The sequence below is a fragment of the Papaver somniferum genome, unplaced genomic scaffold, assembly GCF_003573695.1.
Source record: "Papaver somniferum cultivar HN1 unplaced genomic scaffold, ASM357369v1 unplaced-scaffold_131, whole genome shotgun sequence".
Lineage (NCBI taxonomy): Eukaryota > Viridiplantae > Streptophyta > Magnoliopsida > Ranunculales > Papaveraceae > Papaver > Papaver somniferum.
The window spans coordinates 4731133-4757415 of NW_020622270.1; the positions used below are offsets into that span (position 1 = coordinate 4731133).

General features: G+C 35.4%; 2 protein-coding genes across 3 annotated transcripts; one reads left to right on the top strand and one right to left on the bottom strand.

The window, feature by feature from the left end:
* Positions 1 to 4897: 4897 nt before the first annotated feature.
* LOC113332570 (ABC transporter I family member 20-like) lies at positions 4898 to 7299 on the top strand. The gene is made up of 7 exons (XM_026579114.1): positions 4898 to 5160; positions 5269 to 5402; positions 5731 to 5850; positions 6029 to 6124; positions 6224 to 6376; positions 6467 to 6544; positions 6719 to 7299. The coding sequence occupies exons 1-7, from the start codon at positions 5001 to 5003 to the stop codon at positions 6956 to 6958; spliced, it is 981 nt and encodes a 326-aa protein (XP_026434899.1). The 5' UTR covers positions 4898 to 5000; the 3' UTR covers positions 6959 to 7299.
* Positions 7300 to 7665: 366 nt separating this feature from the next.
* On the bottom strand, positions 7666 to 10808 carry LOC113332404 (ADP-ribosylation factor). Of its 2 annotated transcripts, none has more exons than XM_026578953.1 (6): positions 10650 to 10808; positions 10113 to 10266; positions 9934 to 10004; positions 8326 to 8445; positions 8116 to 8234; positions 7666 to 7991 (listed from the first exon to the last, which is right to left on the bottom strand). In XM_026578953.1, the coding sequence occupies exons 2-6, from the start codon at positions 10258 to 10260 to the stop codon at positions 7904 to 7906; spliced, it is 546 nt and encodes a 181-aa protein (XP_026434738.1). In that variant the 5' UTR covers positions 10261 to 10266; positions 10650 to 10808; the 3' UTR covers positions 7666 to 7903. The 2 variants fall into 2 exon arrangements, with proteins under 2 accessions (XP_026434738.1, XP_026434739.1); XM_026578954.1 differs by lacking the exon at positions 10650 to 10808 and adding an exon at positions 10471 to 10604.
* Positions 10809 to 26283: the final 15475 nt, after the last annotated feature.

Sequence of the window (26283 nt, forward strand, 5' to 3'; positions counted from 1 at the left end):
CATCATAATGTATGAATGATCCTTTTAACTCAAGTACTTATGAGTATATCTCAGGTGCTTTAGAGTATTTCAGTCTCATGGAAATACTTTTCATTTCATAAGTACAAACTATGAATTTAGTTCTTCGCATAAAAAAGTTCCTTATTTTAACTTGAAAAAAAAATGTTTACTAAACTACCATACAACCAATAGTCCGGGATCAAATCATACAAAATTCAGTTGAATAAAGATAATTAATAAAAACTTAACAAAATGTAAGTATATTAATTGGGAAAGTTTCTTATTGCCACTGAAGTTGACAAGCGGGGGTATGGCCTTCTTTTTAACATATAATGAGTTTGTTGTCATTTGAACTCTGTATATATCTTGTAGTTGGCTGCTATTATATGATACGTATATTCCATCACTTGTACCATACTCAGTAAATGTTTATACCAAGCGTCCAACTCTCTTTCCAATGAATCAGAATTACGTCTCTGTCTCATGCTCAGTAAATACATTTACTTTGTATTGTTACTACTTGAGCCAATATTATAAGTGTTTTAAATTCCAACGAACATTTAAATTTTCGGGAGAAAAAATTCATGAATGTTTCAAAAGCTTCCTTCAGAGGATTCCATCGTCTGAAATCAATATGTCGCCTTAAAACGTAGAAGTTATGCCTTCATATTTTGAACAATGCATCGTCATTGATTGAAGGTTTTCATGATGGAAGTAAATACCTTGTAGACACAATTGACTTCTGTATCAGAGCCTCTTTAATAGCACTCAAGTACTTCTGAGTCCAAAAGGTCAAATTTTATTCGAGTTGGTTTAATCAGAACCCAGTCAACAGATTGGTCCATGCCTGGTCCATTGGGTTGACTATGTCATGGTTAAAAAAAGTCCACATATATGTTCCATTATATGTGAAGTGCTCAGGCCCATTGGTAATAACCTTGAAACTATTAGCTTATGAGCCCAAAACATATTGTTAACCCCAAAATTGGAAATTTCATCATCCAACTTTAGTGATCCAAAAACAATTGTAAACATCTCCAATGATTATGAAATTTTTGCAGTAACTTCATAATAATGTTTCGACAGACATAATAGAATTTCAACTCAATCCAATGGCTAGATAAAAACTTATCCATGACTCCGTATGACTGTTCTAATTAGCGTTTATGTGGACACAGTTGGAATTATCACGTACTTTTGAGTATTTCCATGGTTGGATCTTTATGAAATTTTTACAGTATCTCACCAAGAACAATATACTCCCTCCGTCCTAGTTTACTTGCTTAAATTGAGCTTTTTTTGTCCTAATTTAGTTGCTAAATTTCATATTTTCCCACATTTTATCCTAATTTACCCCTATGGTGGAATCAGGTCATAGTATCGAGAATTATGTAATTTTATTTCTCATGCACATCTTAAATACTCATCTATCTATATATCCTTTATTCCCTTCTTCTCCAACTAAAACAAACTTATCTTAAATACTAGACCAAAAAACTAGATATGTATCTTAAATACTAGTTTAGGGTAATTTTGGAAAAAAAAATGCTCTCTCTATTTTCCTTAATCGGTGTGCAAAAACCATTTTAAGCAAGTAAACTAGGACGGAGGGAGTACAAAACATACCAAAATTATAGTATAATCCAACGGTTGAGATTATCAAAACTTAGGTTTTTCGACGCTGTTAAATATTAGGGTTTTTCTAGAACGTACACAGTTTTATTAAACGCAGGTTTTGGAGATTGCAGCATATTCCGATTTGATTGAAATTTTAACATAATACGTAATGATAGATTGGGTTGAACGTATTAAAATATCATGAAAATCTAACGGTAAAATATCTATGTTTTATAATCATACGTTTGTGGAACCCTAATATATACTACGAAAATGAAATTTCTTTGTTCAAAAGAAATACCTGGTAACGGATCCATGATGATAAACAAATAGGATCAGACCCACGCTAATCAGTTGGTAGAGTCGTGCATGATAACGTGTTGCAGTGGAAAATATGGAGAAAGTAAAGAGACAAAGAGAGGTTTCTATTGATCAGGATAATAGAGTTACATGGATACAATATCCTTTATATATATATGTAAAGGGAAACCCTAGATTTCTAGTTGGGCCGCACATCCGTGGGTTGTAAGCCCTACAACACTAAAAACCGACCGCACCTCTTCTTCCATAACTTATTCTTTTCTCCTATAAAAATGGACCCTAAATTGAAACAATGTTTTAGACAATGCCCTGATCCCGGTATGGGAATCCTAGTGAGAAGATGAGTGATTTCCATTAACTTTGATGGAATTATTTTGGTTTAATTTAAATCAAATAATATGTCAAAACTAGGATTACATAGTCATTGTCGGCACTGATATTAGTTTGAATGCAATACCGACTGTGTTGGTCGGTATTATTTTGTTGATGAAACTAAACCGACTGTGTTGGTCGGTATTTTTTGTAGGTTGAATTCAATGACGACTGTTATTTCCACAATTTTTTTAAAATTAAACTCTCTACTTTGAAATTGGAACAGTTGGCATTGTCGAGTAACACTTCCCAATGCCGACTGGTAATCTACCAATGTCGATTGTTCTTCGCACAATTATGTGAGAATTGATGTACCTTCCTTGAAATTGACCATAGAATCTCTCACATCACTCAAATCTCCCAAAATTCTTCTTCTTCTTCCACTCTCTATTCTATGACTAACATTTAAAAAAATAAAATCAAAATTTAAAGTTCAATCTAAAATACTCGTGGGATACTTAAAGGTAATATATCCATTACAAAAATTATTTGGACAAGGGGTTCTTCAAAGTACTTCATAATTATTATTTTTTCTATATATATTTATTTTTTTGAGTATACTCTAATTTGTGAGAGTATCCTCAATTATGCCTTCTTAATTTGTTTACAAATATCCCTATGGTGTATATGTTTTAAGTTTTATTAGAAATTAACCAGTATTTTTAGAAACATGAAAATGAGCTAATACTTCTTGACGTATGAAAACGTTAGCCGACCACATGTTTTTCTTGAAAGTTAAAGTGTATTAAAACACCCAAAAAGATTCCAAGAGGCTATCTAAACAGTGGGCTACCGCCTACCCTTATTTCAATATGAAGTGTTGAAATATTGGTCTTTTCCAACAGAGTTTCGTTCTTAGATAACAGAACTGATTCTTTGCTAAAATGTTTGCCACCTTGTTATTACTTTTATGATTGAACAAAATACCTAAAAAAAATTCACATGTCATCAATATCTTTGAGATTCAGAGATAATGCCTTTATTTCTCCATTTAATTACATTTGCTTGAGCCTACGCAAATTCAATAACTCTCTTGTAATCTCCTTCAATTCAAAAATGTTAGAATATTCATGCTTTCTACCCACTGAACTGTTTCTACAAAAGACAGAGCTTCTACCACTTCGGAGATGGAAACATTGATGGTCCCAGATCTAGCTTGGACATCTGAACCTGTATTAGATCGAAGTGTTAGTCCGTATCATATAGGTGAAAAATCATCAATACAATAAGCATCAAAATTGATCGTGTACTGATTTAATGGAGGAGCTTCCCATCTTTTAGAACTGTTCGGATTAATGTAACATTTTAGATGAACCAAAGAATCTTGTAGGTGAAAGATCATCGATCCAATCAATCATATACCCTTTAGAGATAGTTTTGAAGTATCCTCGAAATTATGGGTATTTTTTCCATATCCTTGTTTTCCTATTTTGATTTCTCATTCGGTTACACTGACTTGAGTTCGAAATTTTTGGGTGTTAAAATCTTTATCATTGCAGATATCGTTGTGTAATAAAATTGTTAAGTGATGATATCAGTGATCTGAGTTTGAAACTTTTCAAAATCTGGGTACGAGGATTTTTCTTTCTTTCTTTTCCAAACTATGTGGGCTTGTAACTAATAAACCTCTTTGAAGTTTAAACTTTAATATAGCATTAGGCTTTTTTTTTGGGGGGATGGGCTAAAACCAGATCCCGACCCGAACCGTACCCAAATCCAGCCAGTTGGACTAGTCCTGCTGCCGGACCCAACTCCACCAAATACAAACCTTTAGGCTAAGTCTTATGGGCTAGATTAGCACCCCATGCGTTGCAATTCAAAAAAAAAAGTGTTGTCTATTTGTTAACACTAGTTCTCTCTCCTATCAGTTGCTAGCATGTGAACTAGCAGCTAGATAGTTACGCTGAATGGTTCAGCGCCACAAAGATCACCTTTACGCTGAATGGTTCAGCGCTCACAAAAATCACACGGATCACAAAATTTGATCTGACGACTGAAATTTAAAGCACTGAACCAAACAACGCTATAAAGTGGTCCCAGATGACGTAGACTGCTAATCTAGCTGCTAGATTAGCACTCCCATAAGACTTAGATGATTGTCCTAGCTGACGTGGATTGTTAATCTAGCTGCTAGATTAGCACCCCATAAGATTTAGCCTTAACGACGATGGTGGGGATTGAACCATTGGGTTTTAACCCAACTTTAAAATAAAATAGAAAAAAATTATCCATTGCCGCACGTAGTTACGCCCGTCCAACTCTCTCCCCTACCCAAATCTAACGGCCATAAATATTTCTAAAATTGTAGCAACTAAAATTAAAATAAATAAAAAAATCTTTATCCATTGTCGCACGTAGTTACCCCCGTCCAACTCTCTCCCCATACCCAAAATCTAACGGCCATATATATTTCCAAAATTGTAGCAACTAAAAACTTCCACATAGCCAGTCACGGACTCACAATATGATCTCACGGCTCACATGAAAGAGGCGCATAAAACTAGCCAACACCAAGAAGTACCCGATGAGTCTTCCAAACTAGAAAGCAGGTAAAGAGATTATGATGGATAAGAAAAGGCCACGCCTTTCATTTCTCTTGTCGGTCTTCTGATGACGACAACCTTTTTTTCTCTTATAAAATTCTCTCTTCACTTCCTCTCTTTTCTCACATCTCGCCCTGTAATTCAACAATGGCAGCAGCAGCAACAACAATTGAAATCAACAATCTGAAATTCACATATCCAGGTATCGATGGGCATCCACCACCAAATTCAACTCCATTGATTGAAGATTTCAATCTCTCTTTGAAATCTGGCGAACGCTGCCTTCTTGTTGGATCTAATGGAGCTGGTAAGAATTTTTATCACACTTTTGTTTGAATTTGTAGTTTGGGTTTGTGATTTAGGGTGTTTGGAATTGTGGGGTTTGATCGAAATTTGATGTTTTGTTTGCTTATAGGGAAAACAACAATTTTGAAGATATTAGGTGGGAAACATATGGTGGAGCAATCTATGGTTAGGGTTCTTGGGAGATCAGCTTTTCATGATACTGCTTTGACATCTTCCGGTGATCTTTGTTATCTTGGTGGAGAGGTTTGTTTTTCTCTACATTATGTTATAATTTGCAAGTATTGAGTTATGGGGGCATTTGCCCTCATGGGTTATGACTGCCAAATGGTATCCCATTTGCATTGGGATGAGAGGGATTTTATGTTTTAGCATAATTAAGTCGAAATGTGAAGAGTACACTTAAACTGCAGTTGCCACCCATTGGCCTATGTTGCTTACTTGTATGGTGTATCAGTACTAATGGTATCCATGCCTGTTGATGTTGTTAAGTCTGAGTGCATCTCATTTGTATTGCAGCACTTGGGACTTTAGGAAGGATGTGTAACTGAATGTGTTGTGTTTTGTACTGTAGTGGAAGCGAGATGTTGCTTTTGCTGGGTTTGAGGTTTCAATTCAAATGGATGTGTCGGCTGAGAAAATGATATTCGGGGTTGCAGGAGTTGATCCTGAAAGGAGATCTGAACTCATTAAGGTATAATACAGTCCCTATTTCTCTAGAATTGTGAACTTCTACTGGTAAATTTCTTCTATTGACTGGGACAACTGTAATTTGGTCAATCCTAATTGTTAATAAATTTTTCAAAGTCGGAAGTTTAAATTATGATTTTATGACAGTATTTATGTGACCGTTGAGTCTGGTTTTGGTGTAGGTGTTAGATATAGATCTATCATGGAGATTGCATAAGGTGTCTGATGGTCAGAGAAGACGTGTGCAAGTCTGTATGGGTCTCCTAAAGCCATTTAAGGTATCCTCTTTATCCATCAGTTCATTTTGTTATTCCGGTGCAACTTTATGTGATAGACAGCTAAAAGATGTGCATTCCGTTGTTCACTGTTTTTTGTAGGTTCTTCTTCTTGATGAGATAACGGTGGACCTTGATGTGCTAGCAAGGGCTGACCTTTTAAAGTTTCTTCGAAAAGAGTGTGAGGAGAGAGGAGCTACAATTATATATGCGACCCACATATTTGATGGTCTAGAGGATTGGCCTTCACATATTGTATGAACCGACTCTTCCTGTCTTTCGATTTCTATTAAAACTTCATATGTTATTCGTCCTTTTCTTATGGCAATGGTTGTATGATTTCAGGTTTATGTTGCCCGCGGAAAATTGCAACTTGCAATGCCAATGGAGAAAGTAAAAGAGACTTCCAAGCTGTCCCTGTTGGTTAGCTCTCCTCTTGACTTCACATAAACTTTCAATCATGAGACCAAACAAAAGTCTTGCTAATCATGAAACCATATAAGTGGACCTCTTTTGTTTGTCTTCAGTAGTCCTGTTTCCATTTTCTTTCTGTTTGTTATTTGACACTCACCATATCTCCTTCCACTTGGTCGGCAGAGAACAGTAGAGAGTTGGCTAAGAAAAGAAAGGGACGAGGACAGAAAGAGAAGGAAAGAGAGGAAGGCAATGGGCCTTCCAGAATTTGAACAGCGTGTTGTGGGCAGTAATGTGGTTGGGGCACCAGCCGGCAGTGCTGCTCGTCCCCTGAACAATGGTTGGGCAGGTGGAACGCTTCACTCCACCATCAAAGGTGAAGGAAATTTTGTTTTCAGTTCCAACAGAGTTTTGCGTAACTGATCAAACAGGATTATCTGATACGAAACTTCCAAACATGAGGGTCTATATAGTAAAAGAGAATATACATTCAAATTTTTTTAGGCTTGCTTGTGTCAGTGTCCACCGTTTTTAAAATAAAAGGTGAAGGTCATGATTCTGTTCGAGTTAGCCAGCAACATAGAACGGGTTTTAGGCTTTTTCAGCTTCTGATACGTCTTTGATTAATTTGCTTGTTGTATTTGATTTCTTTGTTTATTTTTCTTACTTTGTTATAGCAATGCCGATAGGCGTAGCCTTGTAAATGGCGCAACTAAATGTAATTCTGAAATGAAATCCAAATTGTTCCGAGAAAAGGCAGTTCAGTGGTTTTATAAAGCAGTTTCCTCTCTTCATCTGCATTATACAAAATTTAGAATACTGCTAAAAATTTAGCCATCCAAGCATCTGGTGGGGGGCAGCCTCTGAGGTTGCATTTCTTATATTTTGCAACTGGGGATCAAAGACTGTTTTAAGCCAAGGATTTTACAAATTGGATAAATGGAAAACGACACAGTTCATTCACATTGAGACATTGTATTTCCTCTTAATATTGCCAAACCCAACTATAACTTTACATAGATAATGATAGTAAAAATTGTTCATCGAAAGGTAATCAATCAACCCATCTCGTATTTGGTGCCACAATATCTCTATTTGGATAACATAGAAGGAAAAATGGCACAAGAGAATTAGAAGATTAATATGCTCTGCAATTATTATGGATCTAAAAAGAAACAAATGTAGTCTGTAACATAGAAATCATTCACATAAGAAAGGTTTTAAGAACAATTCCTTTCTCAACAATTAACAGGGGGGAGAGAAATATACGAACAAGAAGACACATACAGTAACAACAATTATGATGATGAAAATACTAAATAATTCAACATCCAACCAACATAGGCCAAAATATCAATGTTGAGACATCTATGCCTTGTTAGCAATGTTGTTGGAGAGCCAGTCAAGACCTTCATACAACCCTTCTCCTGAAGTTGCACATGTACTCTGGATGTACCTGCAGATGCAACATAAACAGAGTAAGCACATTGTACAACAACTTCTAGAATTTTCTTTACATCGTACAATGAAACACCGCAGTCACATAGATCTTTATAAAACAGATTAAAAGGCTTTTTTACCAGTGTCGTTGACGAAGAGAATGAAGACCAAGCTTATCAGTGATCTCAGCAGCATTCATTGCATTTGGAAGATCCTGTTTGTTAGCGAACACTAGAAGCACAGCATCTCTCAACTCATCCTGCCCGCCACAAAAATGAACACAACAATGTTTAAAAATCATTCTGTCAAGCATTGCACTACTGATAATCTTCCTTTGGTCAAGATCCTACCTCATTCAACATCCTATGCAGTTCATCTCTAGCTTCAACCACACGATCACGATCGTTGCTGTCAACCACAAAGATAAGACCTTGGGTGTTTTGGAAGTAATGTCTCCACAAGGGTCGGATCTGGATTTTTCAACAGAAGGACAAAACCACGTTAATAACAGTTTTATGATACCAAATTTTTGACAACTTAATGGCAAAGGAAACCAGAATGAATAAATACAAAGAATAACTGCATATTGAAATCTTTGAAATGTAAGCTAAGTTGTGTTGTTTCCCTATCAACCAAAGGGATAACTGATAAACAAGGCGGCTACATAAACTCTAGCTTATGAATATGTTAAGTCTTGATGGTAAAGATGCTAATCAACACTAGACCGTCAATAAGCACATGAATTGCAAGCTACAAAAATGCACAATTAAGTAACCAAATCTAGATTATGTAAACAAAACATGAACAATTCAAAGTTACGAATCCCTTTATGTAATGTAAGCACACGATATGTGTGCCTTTCCCGGTTAATAGCAGGAAAGACTAACAAACAAGGTGGCTACATAAACTCTAGCTTATGAATATGTTAGGTGATGATGGTGAAAATCTGATCAGCACCGGACCGTCAATAAGCACATCATATGTAAACTAGTAACACCTATAAGTAATAAAGAAACATAAATAAATACAAATTTATGTTGTCATGTATGTAAGCACACGATGTCAGAGTCCTCCCAAATCAATAGCAGGAAAGGCTGGGAACAAGGTGGCTACATAAACTGTGGCATATGAATATGTTAGGTGCTGGAGGCGAAGATCTAATCAGTACCGGACTGTCAATAAGCACAACCATTTGCAAATTAATAAACAGTGGCTCTACACAGCCCACCCAAGAACCCACTTGACCCTTTTGGGTATTCATGAGGTCCCACTGGTACAAAAGTTTTACAAAGGGAACAGAAGATTGTCAGGTGGGGGTTTTGGTAGATTATAAAATCATTTTTAAATCATAAATGAGCTTCTAGTTATAATTATTTTGTGAAATGTAAGCCAAGTTGAGTTTCTCCCCTGACAATCAAAGGGAAGATAGAAAGACAAAGTGGCCATATAAACTCTAGCTTATGAAAAAGTTAGGTGCTGATGGAGGAGATATCTAATCAGCATCGGACCGTCAATAAGCACAGCCAATTCACATACTCAATAAAATTCACTATAAACTTGAGCATGCAGAAGAACACAATAAATGATGCTAAGGATGATTATTTGAGATGTCCATCTTATTTTGTGTCAACTACCTCCAAAAGAAAAGTTTAACCAGCATGAGCACTATTCCATAAGTAAGCACAGACAAATGCAATAACAGACTAGCACATCTTTTCGGTCAAGACGAATGCACAGCATCATGCACATTTCGTACAATAATCCTATGTCAGCCACAGCGTGGATGTCATCCTTTTATTCAACAAAAAAAGAGACTGAAAGACAAGGTGGCTTCAGTTAATCTAGCTTATGAGTATATGTCTGAGTATCAATGTCAAAAATAAATCAACACCAGAATGTCAAATAAGCATAATAACATGAATCTATTCAAATAAGCACTAGCTATCTCAAATCCATACCTTGTCTTGACCTCCAACATCCCACACAGTGAAACTGATGTTCTTGTACTCAACAGTCTCCACATTAAATCCTATACCAAAGCACACACCGACAACACATCAGCAACACGACCTAATCAACACGTATCGAAATTGAAATAAAACATAAATAAAAATGGACATGGATATCAAATGCTTACCAATAGTAGGAATGGTGGTAACAATCTCTCCCAACTTGAGCTTATACAAAATTGTAGTCTTACCAGCCGCATCTAGACCTACCATAAGAATTCTCATCTCCTTCTTGGCAAATAGCCTACTAAATAACTTGGTGAATGACAGCCCCATCTTTGTCTATATCAAATCAACACACAACACAAATAAAATATCAAAACCCAAATCCCATTACCTAAACCAACACACAACATTGTTTTCAATTCATTCACAAATCCTAAATCACCTGGATTCAAATCATTAATCCAGATATATCCAATCGATTCAAAAAATCATTCTAAAAATTACAAAAATCAACATACTAGATCCAAATCAATCAATCACCTGGATTCAAATCACTACTCTAGATACAATCAATCGATTCAAAATCGCATAGATCTAGTATTATCACAGCCTCGAATCTATAAATTCAACTTCATAAATCAAAATAAGATCTAAAAAAAATCAAAAAAAAGGAAAAAATTAAAAAAAATTGAAGGATTGTGGGAGCAGAGATGGCTTACAGGGCAAGACAGGGATCTTCTTTCTTCTTCTTCTTCTTCTTCTTCTTCTTCTTCTGGTTCTGGTTTGTTAAAATGGAACCGTCTGAACCACGAGATTCTGAAGAAAATTAAGGGTTTATTTATAGAAAAAACTGTTAAATTAACGCCGTCAAATTCGTTGGTTTGATGAATTTGAAATTTTTTGAGAAGATAACGGTCGTTAGAAATTTAACCCTAAAGGCTAATGCGTTCATTCTACGCTTTTGTGGAACCAGCATATACGATACGAGACGAGACATCCTTTGTGGAAAGAATTACTAAAATTACCCAATTTGTTTTGATGACCGGGATCTGACGGCGGGACAGATGTTATTCTTAAATGGATGGTCAGTTTTTCGTTATTCTGATGTGGGGTCCCAGTCTCCTTTTGTTTACTTTTCTTGACCAGATTTTCCAACAAGATTCCGAGTGGCTTACCTCTTGCGAACAAGATTTTGAGTGGCGGATGGCAGTCTTATCTAACATTTTTATATAAATTTTTAGAGACAAAAAATGAGGTGGACATGAGACTCAAAATCACCAAGAAAGTCTAATTTATATTTTCTCGTTTACCCTCATTTGGTCATGTCATCGTTTTATATGACCTTGACCCTTATATTTGAGATGAAAATTGAGTGGAAAAATCTTAAACATATGTATCATGCTATTTTAAGATATATATTGACCCCTTACATTTGAGATGCTTTAAGAGCAACTCTAGTGGGCAACTGCAAATCAGTTGATTTGCTATGTTAGGTGAACGGGGAAATCAATTTTAGGACAGTGGAAAAATAGTATACCGAGAGAACCTGAGATGATCGTTGCTGGTTTGGACGGTCGGGGACACTCGATCTCAAGTTGAGCCTATGCGCGTCTTAGTGTAAGATGATGGTCAAATTTGTAACGTTAAAAGAACTTTTTTTTTCAAACTTTATAAAATCAATACTCATTTTTGCTACTTTACTCGCATCAAATTTAATCTTCTCTACGTATTTTCTCCACAAATTCAATACACATCAAATTCAATCTTCTTCTACATATTCTCTCCACAAAAAACCTCATTTTAATTTTTATTTTAGTTCTCTACATTCTTTTGAAAGCTACCATATATATCTTAATCTTAGGCGAACAAGAAATAGAAAACCACGTAGGAATAAACATGGTCAACCTCTACCGGGGACTGAAGGTCCGGATACAGAAAACAAACACGATCTACTTTGTCGTCGAGAATTATAGCCACAACTCAAGGTCATCTGTCTACAAAAATAAAGCGGCATAGGAATTATCGTTATACTTTGTCATAACAACATATCAGAATTGGAGGAATTCAAGAAGTGGTGGGTTTGCAAATTTCGGTTTAAAGGCATGATCCTAATTCGTCAACATATGACCCTGATAAAGATACAGGAATTGCCAAGGTATTAATGTTATGGTTTTTTGTTTCATGTTTTTTCCCAAATTCAACCACAAGTACTCAAGTAGGATGTTTGGAGGCGTCGCGAGATATAAAAAAAGGTTGTCAGATATGATTGAGGATCTTCTAGAATAACCAAAGTTGTACATTTTTCTTGATATCGAATGCTTTGTTCGTCCATCATCAAATCTCTATGGGGCCTCCTTGAGCTAAATAGGATAACAATTTCTTTTGGCTTACATCAGCTTTTTAGCAAGTTAAACTAAATATTGTTTACTTTCTTTGGTATGTTGTTTACTTTAGTTTTGGTGGTATACATTTTCCAACTTTGGTGTACCAAGACTTGTTGACTACATCAACAAAGATTACCCAATTAGAGTAATTAAGGTATGAAGACATCCAAGACTATAATACCCCGATATTCGGCAGTGGTTGGCCGAATGGAATATAAGTAATGGTTTGTCCTTTCCTAACAGCGAGGCTTTTTCAACACAATTGGCTCAAGAGTTGCCAGAAAACTCTGCAGTTAAGCGTGCTCGGGCGGGAGTAATCCAGGGATGGGTGACCATCCGAGAAGTTTCTGCTGGATTACCGCAGCGAAGCCCGTTGAAAACCCCACAATGCCGAATATCTGCAGTGGATAAGTGGGGACAATATAGGTGGAGGGACGGGTCATTGCAAATGGTATCAGAGCCGACGACGGGTCACCTGCCGAGGATGAGAAGGTACGCTGGCGGGATTGGTACAGGTGCTTCTCATGAGGGGCAGGGAACGTCGGAGATCTGGGATTCCGAATATATTCCGGAGCCGAGGACGACTCCAATTTAAGGTGGTGGTATTGTAATACCCCGCTATTCGGCAGTGGTTGGCCGAATGGAATATAAGTAATGGTTTTTCCTTTCCTAACACTGAGGCCTTTTCAGCACAAATGGCTTCAGATTTGGGAAAAAAATCTGCAGTTAAGCGTGCTCGGGCGGGAGTACTCCAGGGATGGGTGACCATCCGCGAACTTGAGAAGGTTACATCTAAAACCGGTTGTTCTTGAACTAATGTTTAAATAAACTAAGGAATGCTTTTGCAAACCGTGGCTATAAAGTTCATGAACCGATTCGAGTGAATCAAATCGATTTTGCTTCGATTGTGTCTTGTGTAGTTACATAAGATTTCCTTGCAATTGAACAACTCTCTAACTAGTTCCTTTGAGTCATTTGGACTAGTTATGGTGAAGAAGAAGAAGATGGTTGATATGAAAGTGATCATATGGCTAACCTTTGGTTAACTATTGTTGAACCAACAAATGTTAATGTTTGGGTACGGTTCATAAACCCAAAATTGGACATTTCATTTGTGTGTAACAAGCTAAGTTTTCGATCCAACGGTTGAGAAATATTAGCTTAAATCTAATCAGGTTTTCATCTAATGGTGAATATTCAATACATTGTTACCAAGCTGACATTGATTGCAAACCTTGATTTGAAAGACTATATAAGGGAGAACTCTAACAACTGGGAAACCTAATCTCTACACATTCTGTGTGATACTAGTTGTACTAAGCTAGAGTCGATTCTCCTTTAACCTTTGGTTTCTTCTTCTAAACCAGGTTAACGACTTAAAGACTTCATTGGGATTGTGAAGTTGTGTGATCTGATCTTGCTGTTTTTATCGTTACGAGTACAATTAAAATAATTGGCTCGAGATTTTATATCTCCGATAGGAAAGATAGAAAACAAGTCACAAACATCTTCGTCTCATCGTTTGTGATTCCGCAATATCTTTTTTCGATGCGTCGATTAAGATTATTGTGAGGTGATCAATAATACTAGGCTGTTCTTGGGGAATATAAATCCGGGTTATTGATTGGTTCATGTTCACCTTGATTTATCAAAAGACGGAACAAAAAACTCATAGGTATATTCGTGGGAGACAGATTTATGTATTACCGTAGACTTTTCTGTGTGATACAGATTTTTTTATTAAAGTCTTCGACTTTGGGTCGTAGCAACTCTTAGTTGTGGGTGAGATCAGCTAAGGGAATCAAGTACGTAGCATCCTGCTGGGATGAGAGGCGTAGGAGGATAATTGTACCTTGGATCAGTGTGAGATTGATTGGGGTTCAACTACAGTCCATACCGAAGTTAGTTTGGATTAGGCTAGTGTCTGTATCGGCTTAATACAGTGTGTGATCAATCTGGACTAGGTCCCGGGGTTTTTCTGCATTTGCGTTTTCCTCGTTAACAAAATTCTGGTGTCTGTGTTATTTCTATTCCGCATTATATTTGTTTATATAATTGAAATATCACAGGTTGTGCGTTGTTCAATCAATTAGAATATCCGACCTTTTGGTTGTTGATTTAAATAGATTGACACTTGGATATTGGTCTTTTGTACCATCCAAGTTATATCTCTTTGATAAAGACTCGCAGATTTCTATTTGCTTGAGTAAAGATCAAATTGAGAGATTGAGATATTAAACTCTTTGATATACTTTTCTCTAGATTGAGTCTGACTGTCTAGTTGATTCTCTAGAAAGTATATTGGACTTTGTCCATACAAATTGCTAATCGAATTGTTGGGTGTGGTTGTTGTACCTCCGATTTTTCAACACCAATTATGTTTACCAAACGAATTGTCTTATAACAATAAAGCCTAGAAAGATATTGAGCTGCAGTTGCCGAAAGAAAGATACATGATAGATACAGTGTCACGACTTACTTCCCTAAGAAGTACAAGGCAAAAAAAAAAAGAAAAAAAAAGGGTGAAAACATGGATGAGAAGCCTAGATTTGTAAACTTGAGAAAGACAGGCCTATGGTTGTCTATCGGGTAATAAATCAGGCCTAAATTTGTATATAATGAATAATTAATTGGGGGATATAAAAACTAATTGGGGATATAAATTACTTCCCCCAACCAATAGTGTCTGCTAAGGGGTGTTTTTTCTGGGGGGGTAAAAATACTAAAATACCCTTCCCTCAAAATAAAAACAAAAAACTTAAAATAAAAAAACAAAAAACAAAATCATATCCCCATTTCCATCTCCACTTCTTATTAATCTCTTTTACGGTTAGAGTTTTGAAACACAAATATTTCCGATTCCCTTTCAAATCCAAACTCTCCCCACTCCCTTTCAAGTTCTCTTCTCCTTCTCTGCCGGCTCCTCACTTTGGAAACGATTTTTTTTTTTTTATATTTGGAAGTGATGAAGACCATGCCGGTAGTGATGAAGACCATGCCGGAAGTGATGAAGATCATGTCGGAACTGATGAAGACATGCTGGAAATGATGAAGATATGTCGGTAGTGATGAAGACCATGCCGACAGTGATGAAGACCATGCCGAAAATATTTTTTTTATATTGCCGGAATTGATGAAGACCATGCCGGAAAATGGTGCCGACATGCTTGGTAATTAACATTCAATGCCGTAACTAAGTGCCGGCATGCTCGATAGAAATCTATCAATGCCGGTAGTCAAGTGAAAAAAAAAATCAACTTTCTGGATACTTTACATCATATGTCGGCATAGAAATTAAAGCAACATACTATGCCGGAAACGGTGCCGGCATGATCGAGAACTAACTAACTATGACGGCAGTGGACTGATTAAAACCAGAAAAAATTCAAAACGGAATAGGTTTTGAATTTCAAAACCAAACAAAATTTCTACGAGACGCTGTCTCGCACTCTGCTAGGGGATGCTGCCCCCTAGACCCCAAGACTTGATCTCTCAGGTCGAACACAGTCGGGAGGGGCTATGCCCCCCCGGACCCCCCTCCCCCAGTCCCCCTGCCTAGCGTTCTGAAAAAAATGACTTCTGTACCGGCATAGTTTTTGGGTTGAATACTATGCCGGCTTGAATTTCAATATGGGGGATAAGCTCGGTGCCGGCATGGACGTGGTATGAATACCATGCCGGTATGCCTACTTTCGTCATTGTATTCATACCATGTCCATGCCGGAACCGAGCTTTTTCAGCTGCAAAAATGGTGGATTCAAAGAAAAAAAATCAAATTTTCAACCTCTTAGCAGCAATTCTCTCTTTACAATCATCCTCCATTTTCACCAAAAAAAGTTCCCTCTCAATTTTTTTCCCTCTTTCTACTCTCATCTCACTCACCCAAATTCAAATAAAAACACACATTGATCATTTATCAAAAATCTTATGATTTTACTAATTATTATTAATCACTAATCCTGATTAGTGAGGGGTAGATTAGGTATTAAGTAAAATACTTAGATAAGGGGTGACCCTGATTTGATATTTGGATCCCGTTTTTGTCCTTTCCCTATATCCCCCAATTAGTTTTACTATCCTCAATTACATATTCTATATAATCCAAAAAAGAAAGAAAAGAAGTACAAGGCATCAATAGTTGATTTTTCGTATGCGTCTGTTGACCCTATCGCCCGCAGCAGATTCACATCCTCTGGCACGAAAATAAAAAACCACAATAAGTTTCACAAAATTGGTCAATTAATCCAATAATGACAATTGCTGGGTGAAAAAGACATAAAATTTGATACTGTTTAAATGGACGAAAATGTAAAAATAGTCAGGATGTAAACAGTTGCATCCTGCACATTTTCAAATATTTTTTCTTATTTTTAATTTACATCAGGATGCATCCAGTTTCATCCTCGTTCTCTTTTAAGTTTAAACGGGGATGAATCCAGTTTCATTCTTGCTATTTTTTTCGTGTCCATTTCACCCATACTAATTTTTACTCGTCTATTAGAACCATGTTTTAAAAATATTTGGACAAATGACCAAGTTTCGGAATAAGTTTCTGGCAAGACAAAACATCGAATTAGAATTAGTTTTTTGAGTAATTGTGTATAAAGCCTGGTGTCATTAATTAAGGGAGCAAGAAATCCTATTCACTCATGAAACGGGGAATGTTTCACATTACTGCACCAATTCACTCTTAGATGACAACCTGTTCCCGTACACTTAATAGCCACCCAAACGAAAGAAGGAGATAAAATTGACAACATCTACATTGAGTATGACAATCCATGTAACTGAAAACTTGAGAGAATTAAGTTGTCAAGTGTACTTGAGTCTTGACCAAGATGTTTTAGAGTCCAGACAGAATTTCATCAAGTAGCGATCATGCTCATTTTGGAAACTGAATCATTTAAAGTCTAAAATTTTAGCAGGGAGGATAGCAGTAGGCAGTTTGTTTAGAAAGAACCAGACATTTAACACTGAGATATACCAAAGCAGTACCTCTCCTACAAAAGAGAATTTATATACCAAAGAATGAAAACGAAAAAAAAAACACAAGATAAAACAAGTAAGGAGTAGATAACTAATAACTTACCATCCATGATACGCTGCCCAATGAAGTGCTGTCCAGCCATTGCAATCCTTGAAATCAAGAGAGAAACCAAAACGGTTGTACAACATGATAGCCCAATTGTATCCTAACTTAGCACAAAGGTGAATAACTCCTTGACCGTCAGCATCAAGAACAATACCGTTGTTCTCACTCCCATCATGTTTCCTCTCTAACAGCCATTTCTTTAATCAAATCCTCAAAACGATCTCGGGACGTGTCTTTTCGGCCCTTGCTTTATCTAAAGCTAACCTTATGTCGTTGAAGCCAAGTAGACGACCAAGTCTCGCCTCCAACTGAATCACTTCATCTTTGAGAATCCTAGTATCATCTTCAGCAGACGGGAGATACTCAAAACAAAAGATTTCACTAATTGGAGTGATCCCATTTAGTGTGACAAAGACGGGAATACGACTAGGAAAGTGTGGAAGTGCAAGAGCATGAAACTCATGCTCCTTAACCTTGCTCAACTTCACATAAACATCTCCCAACATAAGACCTAAGTACTCTGGATCAATGGAATCATCACGAATACGACCTCTAACTGTGATCTGAGAAGAAAACATCAAAACGTTCGGTACAACCTCCAACACAAACTAGAACAAGAAAAGCACAAACAGAAACACTTACCCATTTGGTCTCCGTACAAACGAGCTTAAAAGGATAACAATCTGCAACCAAGAAAGGAAGCTCACCACCATAACGGTCCGTTATGATGGAAAGCACAACTGTTCCATTTTGAAAACAAAACTTTAGTCAAGAATTTCTCAATCACAAAAAGTAAAGAACAAAGTAGCAGTAGTAGTAAGTATGTAAATAGCTAGAAGTTCTTACATTTCTGCCTCTCGTCAAATTCAGAGTCCTCTCCTTCCAATCTAATCTCAAAAGTCTCAGCAGTCAATTCGCAATGCTCATCCATGTTTGCTCAGATTAAGCCCTAACCCTAGACAGAAGAAGAATGAAGAAACAATCATCAGTCAGTGCAAGAAACAAGATATATTGATTTTCATATATACATACAATAGTTCAAAAAATCAGTAGGAGAAGAAAGAACGAATTTTTATTTTTCTTTTCAGATTGAATCACCTTCTTTCTTCCCCCTTTCTCTCTCGCTCTTTCTCCAAACCAGAAACTATAAACCTCCTCTTTCTTCGCGATTCTTATTTCTTTCCTTTATGTAATCCTTTGACTTTATTGAACTTTTCAATATTTAACTAGCCAGAACCGAGTAGTCGCTAATGTTTGAGCCAAATGACCATGGGGAATAATACATCCCCGAGTCCCTGACCAAATTTACAATTGAGAATTGTGTGTTCAGCAGTTTTATGATAGTTATCATTACACAATACAACTCTGACTAGGATTATATCTATAGAGATTGCACTTAGAGCCAATTGGATCATCTTCGGATGTGGCAAGAAAATGCGAATCACTTTACCATTTTTTTCTTCGGCTTTTATCTTGTAGTTGTGTTGTTGGGTTCTCCCTACAAATTGTTGCCTAACCAATCTACATTCCCATTCTGTCCTCTTGATTGTCGCTAGGACACAGCCAATTGTAGACAAGGAAAAAGTTCTTGAGGTCGTCCGCCTCTATCTTAGCTAGGATCACATTCGCTTTACGCAATTTCATAGACTTAACTTTAGTTAGGATCGCACTCGCTTTACTTAATTTCATATTAACCGTCTCCATTTGATGCAACTTTAACTTGGAAATCATTACGTGTCCAATTTGATGCAATTTTAACTTGGAAATCATTACGTGTCCAACAAGATTCATGGATCTTGGTGGTTATGACGACCATTTAGCAACTCTAAAAATATTCCATACTTTATACTTTACTAGCTCATAACCCGTGCCGTAACGGTACGGGCCATGATGTTGGTTCATTTTTAATATATCGTATAATTTGTGTCCCGAATACTTATCAACTTCTTATGATTTAATATGTGTTTGTCATAAAAATAGTCGGGATTTTCCTCTCTTTTTTTTTCTTGCTTTTTCCTTTAATATTTTACCGCCGGAGATTTGCTCAAACGAAAGAAATATAATTTTAACTTCCAGACAATTTTTTATTTAGGTTCATTGCTTACAATGAGATAAATATTTAGGCTCATTGCTCTACATGAACATGGAAGTTTAAATATTTTTTGGAAATATGTCGTCAGCAGCGCTCATCTCAGTGAAATCAACTAATCAATATCGTCCATAAAAGTCTCCCCATGCTCCTATTTAGCTCCAGCTGACTCATTTATTATGGTCATGTTGTCGATCCTCCAAATAGGCAGAGAATAATATTTTTTTGCATCGAACGGATGATACAAACTCTCCAATGTGACATGATTTTCCTGTAATTTTTCAACACCCATCAGATGACAATGTTTAAAATGTGTACCAATTACCTTTTCGAAGGTATTGTATATATGCAAACCTCTGCCATTAAATCTTCAACAAAGTATTGTGCCCAACAGTTCGTCTTAACGAAGGCTTTGGTAACTTCAAAAGTCTTGGAAATTTTGTCACTTCCATATGTTCCTACCTTCACTTGGAATACAATCTGGCGACACATTACCTCATAAAGAACCTTGAACACATATTGTACTCCCTGATCCTATTTCAAATTTATAGGTTGTCAATAGATCCTTTACCAAAAGTTGACATCTTCTACATTGAATATTTATAGAAAAAATTATGGTATTGTGGATTGTTGCTTTCTAAGATTGTAGTTTTCAAAATTGGTCTCTTCAAGTCCCACGGCTTTCTAAGTTTATATATCTTGTTTGTTTTTAACATTTTAGTTAGCCATATTATGTTTGTCACTAACTTTAAACTTGATGTCATCTTCTACTGTGAACTTTATGTGATTTCAGAATCGAAATAGTTATACCTCTTTCATTCGTATCAAGGAATCCATCGTACATCCCAACAATTCTTCTTCAACAATTCCTTTCTTTTGCCGTTTCCGGACCATCGGTAGCCATTATTATCAAACACAATCTGTCTAAATTTTGTTGATGTTATGTATTTGCAATGTTCATTTTTCTTAAATAAATAGATTGTGGAAAAACTAAAAAAAAAAGAACATAAGTATTTCATCGGGTCTAAGTTACTATATCCAAAATACTCCGGACACTGCTTCTGGTGCCTTGTTTCCTCATATTCATCATTGCATTCTAGACAGTACATGAAACACCAATCATTTGTGAAGTGAGATATTTGCGCAAGTGTGGTCAATGTATCCCTTACCTGTAACAATAATAACAACACGTCAATTTTTTTCAAGGCGTCCAGTTGTAAATGGTATGAATCAAATGGATTTGAATTGTACCTCAATCTTAGATATCACCTTCTTCTCACATAACATAACAATTGAGGAAGGACAAATCTTGACCACTCTTTACATAGGCAGAGTTAGCCAAACTATGTTTTGAAATTGTCTTATGTGGAAATTATTATTAATCCATATTTTAGTCGGCTCCTATCGAAGCCGATCTAATTAGTCCTATAGAAAGTTAATATTAAATTTTTGACCTTATTTCTTGACCAAATTATTGAAGTATTCTTACTCATGTTTTGCTTTGTGTGATCTACCCATCTGTGTCTACTCTACCTTCTAATCTAGTGAATGAAACCTATACATATTGATCCGTAATTTGATATTGTAATAAAGAGGTCGCATGATTTGAGAATGTAAAATATAAAAAATATTCTATAAACATCGGAGGAGAAATTTAGATTTATGATTTAGAGTTTTTTATGATGATTTTGATGAACAAACAAATATTTTCAAACAATTGTTGTTTTTATAGGTAGTTGTCGCGAAACAACTCGACATTGATGGTCTTTCAGGAAAAAAATGTAATAGTACTTGAGAGAGCGATAATGTTCTCTTACGCGGGCACACCAATTGCCTTTATATAATACGGATACCGTTTCGGTGATCCAACATTCATCATCATATTGTTTTATACGTTCCGGTATCATCCTCGAAATATTTGATTTTTGTCCTTATCAATGGTGCTAAAAACAACCAATTACATCTTTCACAATACAATGTTGCATGTTCTGTGAAGATTTTTTTTTACTCGGTCAATAAAACTCACTAAAAAGCAAAAACTATTATTATCCACTACTATTACCAACACCCACCACCATAAAAACCATCCACTTCCACTAATTCTTCCACCAATAGTAATGTTACCGCCTCCACCATTCACAAACACCCGCCACCGTTTATACTAACCCTACTTCCACTACCACCATTAGAATTAATATAGCTTTTAGTACAATTATTTATTAATAAATTTATGTATTTATGTTAGATTATTAAAGAGACATTTATAATAGAAATTTAATTAATCATTATGAATAATCAATGAGACTCTAATTAATAAAGTATTTAAAAATGGTTAAGTTAAACAAACCCCAGCGATAAATTTATCTTTGCCAGGGACAAATCCTGACCACTCCTTACATAGACAAATCGATAAAAATAATTTCATATGTTCTGATCTTGATTCGTGTCGTTCGTTTAGTTATTACATAATATGACAATTGATTGCACCAATTTTTTAAAATGGACATGTGTTTTATCGAGTTTATTTTAACATTAGAATGATCATCCACGTTTTATACTTTATAATATAACGTTACATATTTTGCATTACACAATTAGCATAATATGTTTTTGTTCACCAATACCCGCCACCACCATAAAACCATATGAATCCATTTTTTTTATCCACCACCACCTAGTGGCAGAGCCAAGGGTTGACTAACCTGGCTTTAACCTTTTAAATTTCTAATAACTACATGAATTTTTTAGTTTATTTTATAAATAGTACTTTGTCCATATATATTTATGGTTTAGTCCCCCAAAGTTTACATGTTTTTTTTTTTTTTTTTAAAAAAGTAGGCCTCCTCAATGTAAATTTTTGACTCCACCACTGCCACCATCACGGCCGCCCAACCCATGTAAGTTGTTGGACGCAATTCTAATTTTCAATCACAAATGCCATGTATGAGGTTTAGATTGAACAAAATGTCGTCAATTGATTGGTTTCATTATTTTTTTCCGTATATATATTCTTTTTTGTATTGCAATCAATTTTATTTTAACATTAAAAAATCATGATTTATACGATATAATACCAAAGATAACAGGGGTACCATTTGGGTGATCCAACTACGATTATGAAAATAATATCTTGTATGATATCTTCCCGGAAATATATGGTACCTTCCTTTATCAAAAGTGTTAAAAAAAACCAACCACATCTTCCACTCTACGATGTTATCGATGTTGTAACGACAACATAAAATTAATATTGTCCATCGCTACTCACCAGCACTCACCGTCACTACTTCTTCCGCCACAAACCAGGGGCGAAGTCATGATCTTGAGGAAAGAGGAAGAAAAAACTCTTGGCAAGTTGGATACATGTGAAAAATGGACTTCGTATCCTACTTTATGATAAAAGAACAAAAATAAATATAATTGTGCTTGGCGCCGCCCTTAACCACCACTAATCTTTCGGTCTCCACCTCTTCTACTACTCATTGTCGCCAAAAATGTCTATTGATATTATTTATCAAAATTACTTATTAATAGAAATACATATTATAATTAATTAAGAAAACATTTATAATTAAAAAATGATTAGTCATTTATTATGAGCAATTAGTGAAACACATATTAATAAAACACTTTATAATGAATAGATTATTTATTATGTGCAATTAGTGAAACACTAATTAATAAAACAATTATGATATTTAAGTTGAACAAACCACTACCGTTGATTTATCTTTGCTATTAATTCCAACCAAGGTGGAACACTGGTTAGAGGCCACTCTTATGACACAATAGGTCATGAGTTCGAACCTCCCCGTTATAATTTTTGAAAATCCATATCTTAACTTGAGTATTTATTTTTCATTCATAATATTGGAATTAATGCCACGCGTGCGAGTTGTAGGGGGTGATCAGGAGAACCACAACCCTTGATTTATCTTTGTCTGGACAAATCCTGACCACCACTAACACAAGCTAACTTATCCTAGCTTTGTTTTGTACTAATGACTGTATGGTAAAAGCAAAATTGCTCAATTAGCCTTGGAACAACACTTTTTTGGGTGAAAAAGACATGTAAAGTTTAATATTGTTTGAATGGACGTGAATTAAATAGATATTTTTCTATCAACCATTTTGGGTAACCTTCTCAGAAAAAAAAAACATTTACCTAAAATACCATGTTAAACAAGTTGTTTATTATCTAAGAGGGATATCTTCATGTAAATCATCATGTTCTGTTTCATGTAACTACCGATCCTACCTATTACGAAAGTAGAAAAATTCAAAATATTTTAAGTTTTGAAAATTTTATATTTGGGGCTACCTTCACAAATCAGTAAATATTTAATTCGTCAAAACTACCAATTGTGAAAGTAGAAAAATTTGAAAAATTTCTAAGTTTGAGAAAAAGCTATATTTTGAGCTACCTTCATAATCGGTAGATAATCATCCAACACTACCTATCATGCAAGTATAAGAATTCGAAACTCTCTAACTTCAGATTTTTTTTTGTATCCGTGGCTATATTCATAATAAGTAGATATCAAATTTCAATAAACTACCAATTATGAAAGAAAGAGAATTCGAAATTGGTTGTAATCGATCTATCGAAATTTTGGAACAGAAATGTATAACCGGTAGATATCATAATTCACTACCTACCAATTCTAGGATGCCAATGGCATTAAATGCATGTAAAACTAGAGTCTATATGCTACTGATAACATATAACGTGGGTATTTGAGTTTCTTTAACACGATATATGTTTGTTTGAAGCATTTTTATTTTCATTTTGATGTGATTCTTCCTTTTGTTTCATTAGATCATCATCTAGGGTTTTTCCTCAAAGATTTGGATCATCAAGCAAATATCCAAATCCTTATCTCTAAGCATCGAACTGGTAACATTATCTGTTTACGATGTGAATATAATTCTTCTTCTTCATACCACCTATTTTCGATATTGAATTCACCAAAACCTAGTTTCGCTTCAATGGTTTCCCCAACTTCTTCTTCTTCAATAAAAAATATTTCTTTTTTGGAAAGTAAAACTCTAATTTACAAATAATATAACCAACCCAATTAGTCCTAAAAACTAATTAACACTGATTAGTTAAAGATAATATATCCATTATAAAAATACACAGATAAAGGTATTTGAATGTATTATTTTTTAGTGTCCCTATGTTGTTTTATTAGAGCATCACTTGTGGGTTATCCCATTGTGAGACCAACTCCTTCATTTTGTGACTTTCCCATTTTCCTGCTATGGGGAAAATGGGAAAGCCACAGTTGGACAACAAATAACGAGGCGTGTATAATAAAATAAAGAAATATAAAATATAGAAATAAAAAGAGGGAAACTTTAAGTTTGAAACGTATTAAAAAAACACCAGTTCTAAACAGACGCCATTTCAAACAACATAAAAATCGTTTACACGCATAAACTGGTGGGATCCGCCACCAAGGAAAAACAGGGGTCCCATGTGTATGTTGTTTTTATGTTGTTTAAATTGTCGGTTCAACAAGAATTTTTGTAAAAAAAAGTCTTAACTTTGTGAGGACGACTAACTGTTTGGTGCGTAGCCTTTTTTTTCCACACCACAAACTGCTTGGGGTGCATTGCCCACTACTGATTATTCATTGGTATGAAGAAGTGTATGAAAAACTTTGGGGCGAAGAAGTGTTGCAAAACCCTTTTAATAGGATCATCAAATTAGCTCTAATTGATAGTCATTCCTTCATTTTGAATGAAACGGGTAATGATCCCCGAGAGCAAATGGGTATGATCCCCATAGGAGCTTTTGTTTCTGACTATCGATGGAGGCTTTCCGTGCCGATAAACGATAGGTGGGTGTACGAACCAAGGTTTTCGTATCGTGAACTCATGGTTACTTGTTGTGATGACAATATTAATGCATTAATCATGTGTTGAAATATAGAATATATGATTTGTTGGAATACATAATTGGTGTTATGAACTCATGTGGAAAATCTAATTCAATGAATGGTTGAACTCAAGTGTGAACTTATAAGGATGATTAGTTGACAATAACAACGCTATTGTGGACTCATGGTTTGTCTGTGACTATGATAATGCGTGAATAAATGATGAATCGTTGATGAATGACTTGTTGACAATTATTTTGGTATTGTAAATTCATGGTTTGTTAGTTAATATGTGAATGACGTGTAAAAACCTTAAATGGATGAATTCTGAATTGATGCGTTAAATCCCAAATGGACGATTAGTGAACTCATGGTTTCTATGTGACTATATTAATGCGTGAATATATGTGTTGAATCATTGATGAATGATTTGTTGACAATTATCTTGGTGTTGTAAACTCATGGTTTGTTGTGATAATATAAATATTATTAGTGTTATGAACTCATGTGTGGAATCTAATTGCATGAATTGTTGGGAATGTTATTGATGTTATGAACTCATGTCTTGAATATGAATTTAGATGATTTGTTGGAAATATTATTGGCTTTGTGAATTCATGATTGGAATCTAAATAAGATAATTTATTAGAAACATTATTGGTAAGGTGATTGTCGAATATAACATTGATTCATTGAAGTCGTAATGTGTTTCTTGGTAAATGTTTTTGCTTGATAAAATGATTATGTTTTGCGCATCTTTGGAGAATTGGGAATGCATTCTATTGAGCTGTCATCTCATCCCAATTGATATCCTTGCAGATTTATCAGAGTGGCGCAGCGAAAGCTAGGAATGAGTAGCTTAGTGATTGAATTGCTTAATTGTATTGCTTGAAATGTAATTTG